Source organism: Leiobunum rupestre, chromosome 2 (assembly GCF_980474605.1).
Source record: "Leiobunum rupestre chromosome 2, qqLeiRupe1.1.hap1, whole genome shotgun sequence".
Lineage (NCBI taxonomy): Eukaryota > Metazoa > Arthropoda > Arachnida > Opiliones > Sclerosomatidae > Leiobunum > Leiobunum rupestre.
In genome coordinates this window covers 68,218,284-68,225,324 of record NC_143385.1, presented here as the reverse complement: position 1 = coordinate 68,225,324, position 7,041 = coordinate 68,218,284, and the positions used below count along the sequence as shown (strand labels likewise).

Sequence of the window (7,041 nt, the reverse complement as noted above, 5' to 3'; positions counted from 1 at the left end):
ACACGTTGAGCCGACACTTGCTTTAAGAGAAATCAAAATGTTAATTATATTTCAGATCAAGTTGGACCTACTGATAATAATCTTGACTTGATTAGGTCAGAATTGTTTTGAAAATAATCTTGAATAAAACAGAACTTAATGATAAGTTATAATTGTTTTTTTTTTCACTAATTTAAAAATTATTGAACATTACTTATTTAAATTGAATGATCGAAATTTGCATACTACATAGTACGTCCTTGAAAATTATTGTACAACCCAAAAAACTGGTTAAAATTTTATATTTATGATGATTATAATATCGCTGAATGGGATGTGGTCAAAAATCAACACAAGTTTATCCAAAATGTACTAGAATTTGACATTATGTATTTTTAAATAACCAAACTTATCATAAATCATGGCACATAACAAAATAGACAAGAAAGTAACATCTCTGGAATAATTTTTAATTTCACAAAAATATTCTATATTTTAATTTGTAATATTTCTAATACAAAACAAACAGGGAAGTCAAATGAAACATCCTTCGTTCTGAATCTTTCCATTAGGATATTTCTTCTTAACATATTGTAGGAGTAGGAGCAGCGCAGCTGGTGTAACCCCCGGAATTCGGCTAGCAGCCCCAATCTAATAAAAACCAGCAAAACACATATTATAGAATTATAAAATTAAAAAAAATAACAAAAATATCAAATCACCGTTGCTGGACGAGATTCGTTAAGTTTCTCGATAACTTCATTGGAAATAGCTCGATTTAAACTACATTAGAATAGATGTTATAAAAAAAACAGTAAATAACTTAGAATAAATCTGTATTTAAAAATCCCTACTTATGATAATCCAAGCTTTCGGGCAAATATAGATTTTCTTCATTTCGAATTTCATTTATTTCTTTGAGCTGCTCTTGAACTTGACGAGCATACATAGCTAAATTACCGTAAACTAAATTAATTTTTTTTAATTTTTTTCTTTTATTTAAAACTGTATTCACAGTACCTTCAATTTTAATCCTATTAGCAATATGGCGATTATTGAATGAATCTTTTAAATGATGGGGGATGAATTTACAGAATAAATTAATATCAACAGCTGGATGTTCCAACAATTCAAAGGCTCTGTTAAGTGAAGACATTTACACAAGTATCCAACAATACTAAACCTAAAATCCAATTCCCTTACGATTTAACACAAGGAGTTTTGAAAGCTTCTAAATTGATTTCAGTTTTCCATTCTTTGGTTGACCTTTTCAAAGATTTTAAAATGTCACAGATAGCTTTTAAGTCTTTTTGGTCATGGCAAAATTTTTCGTATCTTTCTGTACTAATGCAACCAGCTTGGTTACCCTTTTCTGTTAGCCTCGTGTCTGCATTGTCAGGTCTTAGTGATAATCTAAACTCGGCTCTACTCGTGAACATTCTATATGGTTCATTTGTTCCCAGTGTCGTTAGATCATCAATAAGAACACCAATGTAGCCTTCAGTACGGCTGATAATAAGGGGATCTTTATTTTGAACCAAGCACCCTGCATTGATACCAGCCATAATCCCCTGGTAAAGAGAGCAAAAAGCAAACCTTTCAGGATTCTGTTTCACATGTATTTATACAAACAACACTTAATTCATTCTGTTCGTTAAATAATACTACTCTGATAATCTGATTACCATTACCTTAACAAGCCAAGGCTTAATCCGACTTCTTGTACTTTTCGGCAAACTCTACTGCCTTTTTCCACAATTCTTCAGGTTCGTCAACGCGAGGAACTTTGTAATTTTGACTTAAATAGATACCCGTATAAACACCGACTCCAAAAGCGACTAGAGCTCGAAACATTTCACCAAAAAATTTAATAGAACAACTTTTTTACTCGACTCATCCGCGAAAATATGCCTATCAAGTTATATCAGAACTTTAGATAAACAAGCAGACGAAAATAAAGGTGGTGGGAACCAGGGTTGGACATAAGGATATTTTTTTAAAGTAGTCAGCCTGACTAGTGAGCGTCCTATCTCAATTTATATTAGTAGTCACTGATTAGTGGGGGTATAAAAAAAGGACAGCCAACATTTTGCTTTACCCGTCAGAATTAAAATAGGAATTTATTATCACTCGAGTTACATGACTTTCGCCGATCACAATATTTTAAATAAAATGGGATTGATGAATGATGAATTTATGATACGCCATATTTTCCATTATTTATAAATATTTAGATAAATTTTTCACTATTCAAATTTACTGGTGAACCCCCAGATTTCGATTTATTGTAGCAGTCAAGAGCATTTATTTTAGTAGTCAAATGCCGTGACTAGTGCCTTATGTCCAACCATGGTGGGAACTGGGAAACATAATCCAGCTGGCAGGGTTACCGAAACAAAAAAGTCTATCTGCTGAAACTGCAACTAAACGAAAGCGAGGTTGACCAGAAATTTAAAATATACCTCTTACAAGGAAAGTATCCATCTAAGCAATTAAAATTAAACATTTAACCCCGCGGACTCGACGCAAATTCTGTTGGGCGCGAATTTCCCGCCAAATCGCGGTTGTATACACTACATTTAAAAATTTACTGAGCTTAAAGGGGATATAACCTCCGGTATTTCTGTCGCCCTCCAAGGGTTCCAATATTGTCCGCTGCCTCCCATGGCTTTTCACACCTGCGGCGCTGATAATCGCTGATTGCGAAGGGAATAAAGGAAATTGATGGGGTCTTCCATAAAGAACGCGTTGGAGGTTCTATTCCCTTTATAGGGAGCATGAATTTTCTTACTTATGGTCGATCAAGGAATTTCTGTTACCTTCGACCACTACCAAAGGCGGATATTTTTTGGTCTACGCTAAATAGAGTAATCTATACGAAATATTATTTGATAAGAGATGAAATTTATTGTCTGTCATTAATATGAAGTAAGAACTTGAAAGGGCTTGTAAAAAAATTAGTATTTTCATAAAAATATTTTCCCACTTAAAAATTGAATTTTAAGTAACACCGTGACGTAAGCATAGAAATCTCATAGGTAACTAGAATGCTGCCGTGTAACTGGCAAATGGACCAAACGCCGTGGCAGACGATAGCCAGATCTCAACCAATCAGAGCTCAAAGAGTGGTTCTGCCAAGAATTTAGTGTCACCAGAGAGAATGACGTCACCTAGCTCCCGCGATAGTAGCGGAACCAAGTAGGATTATTATCCTCCTTGGCGGAACCACTCTACGGCCTCGAACTGGCGACAAGCTCGGCCGTAGGCGGCAGCATTTTAGTTACCTATGAGATTTCTATGGACGTAAGTACCTCAACCATCGTCATTCCTAATAAAATCCCCTTCTACATTAAAAAGAACATGGCAACCACGTTTGAAGAGATATTACAACTAAGGACTAAAGAATGGACAGAAAAGGCTAATTTTTCTACATAAATTAACACTGAGTTTTCCGCACGAACTTGAGTGCAAACTTCAAAGTCAGTAAGTTGCGAGATAATTTTTTATCTGCGAGTGCTATTATTTGAAAGTTGCACCTTTAAAAAACGAATGAGGACCAACAACTATTGATTATAGAATGAAGTTACTTGGACCTAGGAGTAGTAAACACACCCCTACCTAGCTTGGACGTTTATTAAAGGGCCACGCAAATGGCCATGTAGGGGGGGGGGGGGCGCTTGATTCGGAACGATGTTTTCTTTATAAGTCGTAAGTTGGTTTTCGAAAGAGGATTTCATACCACGCGGAAACCTTATTCTCCTTGGTATAGCCACGTGGTTCAATTTTGAGCTCATTCCTGAATTTTTTATTTATTTTTTGCTCAAAACCAAGGAACCCAGGATTTTGGGCTTAGCTTAATTTATTTATTATGGACAAAAGAACTGAGTTAGTTTCCGAGAGTTTGATGTTGATATTTTCGATTTAACAATGTTTTGGAAAAAATTATTGGCCAATTGGATATTTTCAACATTAGGCCTGGGACGCGGTATATCTCTGTGGCTCTGCCCCTAGCCCCAAACACTTGGCCCTGTATCCAGTCTCCCTTAACAATTTCCAAATCATTACACCCCTACTGAATATTTATCATTGTTTTATAACATTTGTATAAAGGATCCGATTTGTTGGTAACCTCAAAAACTTCACTTTCGCATTTATACAAAATAAATTCGGCAAATATAGGCTGCGTTCAGTAACTCTCAACGAGACTGTTGCTAACGTGGCGTAAGATCCATAGAAATCTCATAGGTAACTAGAATGCTGCCGCCTACAGCCGAGCTTGACGCCAGTTCGCCTTGAACCTTCAGCCAATGAGAGGCCGTAGAGTGGTTTCGCCAAGGAGGATAATAATCCTCCTTGGATCCGCTACTATAGCGGGAGATAGGTGACGTCATTCTCTCTGGTGACATTAAATTCTTGGCAGAACCACTCTTTGAGCTCTGATTGGCTGAGATCTGGCTATCGTCTGCCACGTCGTTTGGCCCATTTGCCAGTTACACGGCAGCATTCTAGTTACCTATGAGATTTCTATGGTAAGATCTTGTTGAACGCTTTTTACGATTGATGTAAATTTTGTAAAATATCGTCTGTTGCGGCGTCTGCAGCTAGCCTTACTCGGTGCTGCAATGTCACGTGGTCGTTGAAAAACTGCTCTTACAGCCGATGACTTCGTTGCTCACGGACGGGCAACGTGACGTCAAAAAACCCATTCAGTAAAAAACCGCTAACCGTTGAGCTTTTTTAAAGTTACTGAATGCAGCCCTGGTTTTGCTTTTTTTTTACAGAGGGAAAGGCTATGGCAGAAGGCGCATGCGCAGTCGTTCTTTTGATCTATAAGATAATTTACCCCCCTGCATGGCCCTTTAATTTAAGAGTATAGTTCATACTTCCTTTAAAGATGTAAAAATTAAAAATTGAACGACGTAGGGATTTTACCTATAAATAAACCATATTTTACTGACGAATTAATATTAGAAAATTAATATTTGATAGTTTCCACGCTGCAGTATTTTTAAAAAATCAACTGGAGCCTGCGTAGGTAAATGCTTCAAGTAAAGTAAAAAACATTGGCCAACACCATAAGTTTGTTCTCAAAAAAAAAATATTAGCAAGATAGGTAGATGAAAACTTCACTCCTAAGAGATATTTCTGGTTTAACCAATTATTTAAACAATAAAATTACCTGAGCTGCAGCTTCTTCATATCCTGTTGTTCCATTAATTTGGCCAGCGAAAAATAGGTTTTTAACCTTCTTAGTTTCTAGAGATTGCTTTAGTTCTCGTGGATCTATATAGTCATATTCCACACCATAACCTTACGTAAAAATTAAAATTAAAATCGTTGAAAATATATGAATCCTTCATTATTAATATTTTACCAGCTTGGGTCATTTTTACATTTTCCAATCCAGGAATCTCTTTTAAAAGTTTAATTTGGATGTCTTTGGGAAGAGTACATGATATTCCACTTGGATACACAGTCTCACTTTCCAAACCTTCAGGTTCAAGAAATATTTGATGGTTTCTGCCTTTAAACTTGATAATTTTTGATTCTATTGAAGGGCAATATCTAAGAATAAACCGGAATAAATTTTAAACGGAAAATAATTCCCAAACTAAATAAATACCTAGGTCCTTTTGTTTCCTCCATAACGTGACGACTCAAATGCAAATTCTCTTGTATTATTTTTTCAACAGCTGGCGTGGTGTTTGTTAAATAAGTGTATAATTGTTCTTCGGGTTTCATCCAAACTTCTTCAGTCATGAACGAAAAAGGTTCTGGTGGAATATCTCCTCCAGTTGGAATAGTTTTTGAATAATCTATTGTATTTCCATCAAGGCGCGGTGGAGTACCCGTTTTCAGTCTTCCCAACCTAAACCCAATTCTTTCTAGCGTTAAGGCTAAACCAATCGCTGGGCCATCGCCGAGTCTTCCGGCTGGATACGTCTCGAGTCCCGTGTTGATTTGTCCCCTCAAGAAAGTTCCGGTTGTTAAAATCACAGCTTTGCTTTTAATTTCGGTTCCAAAACCAGTGATAATTCCTTCACACTCAAAATCAGAGTTTACAATCAGATCTTCAACCGACGCTGCCTCAATTTCCAAATTAGGCTTAATGAACATTTCAGACTGCAAATGCTTTTTATACAATTTCCGGTCTATTTGGGCACGTGGACCTTGAACTGCGGGACCCTTTCTTCGGTTCAAAACTTTATACTGAAGACCAGATATATCTGATAGTGTAAAAATTTTTAGGCTAAAACATTTTACACAGAACGTAACAGTTAATACTGACCACAGATTCTAGCGCATACACCATCAAGAGCGTCAATTTCTTTCATAAGATGACCTTTCCCAATACCTCCAAATGAAGGATTACATGACATTTCACCTAAAATTATAACTGTTACTTAACTAATTTAGAGATATTAGTCATAGTTGTAGTATAATTACCAATTGTCTCCAGCTTTTGGGTAACCAATAACGTTTGACAACCCATTCTTGCTGCTGCAGATGCCGCTTCGGTTCCAGCATGCCCACCTCCGACAACCACAACATCGTAAGATATATTATTAATGATTACTTTAAGATAACTATATTTCGTAGAAGTTCTACTCGAATTGCAAATGAAACGATTTAGTCTAGAAAACATCCTTAAATCGTAATGGCAAAATTTTAAATAGCGTGGATTCTATTTTGCTAATCCAACGTTTTTTCGTCACTATAAAACGAATGCACACTATTTCAACAACTTTATTACTTTGATTACAAGTTGCCGAGGTCGTTCCACGACCTACTTTGATCTCACGCTATAGCGGTCAACCCATTCTCCGAAATTCCGTGAGCAAGGATTTTCCCGCTATAACGAGCGTGGTGCTGAACTCATACAGTTTCACTCTTTTTCGCGGTCTTTTCGACCACTCTTTTTGGCCGCCCGCTAGTCGGCCATTACCTGGAACCATCGGTGGGGGGTCTAGGCTCGGGTCTTTGGTCCCAGGATATGGAGAATGGGGGTTAATAGGGGTAAACTCAACATGGACGCGCCCAGCAAAATTAAAAAAAAAAAAC

The 7,041-nt window shown here is 36.7% G+C and overlaps 1 protein-coding gene across 1 annotated transcript; it reads right to left on the bottom strand.

The window, feature by feature from the left end:
• Window positions 1–428: 428 nt before the first annotated feature.
• On the bottom strand, window positions 429–6,744 carry LOC149958864 (5-taurinomethyluridine-[tRNA] synthase subunit MTO1, mitochondrial). The gene is made up of 10 exons (XM_090166262.1): window positions 6,427–6,744; window positions 6,269–6,364; window positions 5,603–6,206; window positions 5,354–5,544; window positions 5,159–5,289; window positions 1,183–1,550; window positions 1,000–1,118; window positions 834–930; window positions 702–762; window positions 429–630 (listed from the first exon to the last, which is right to left on the bottom strand). The coding sequence occupies exons 1-10, from the start codon at window positions 6,623–6,625 to the stop codon at window positions 514–516; spliced, it is 1,983 nt and encodes a 660-aa protein (XP_090022388.1). The 5' UTR covers window positions 6,626–6,744; the 3' UTR covers window positions 429–513.
• Between the last annotated feature and the right edge of the window lie 297 nt (window positions 6,745–7,041).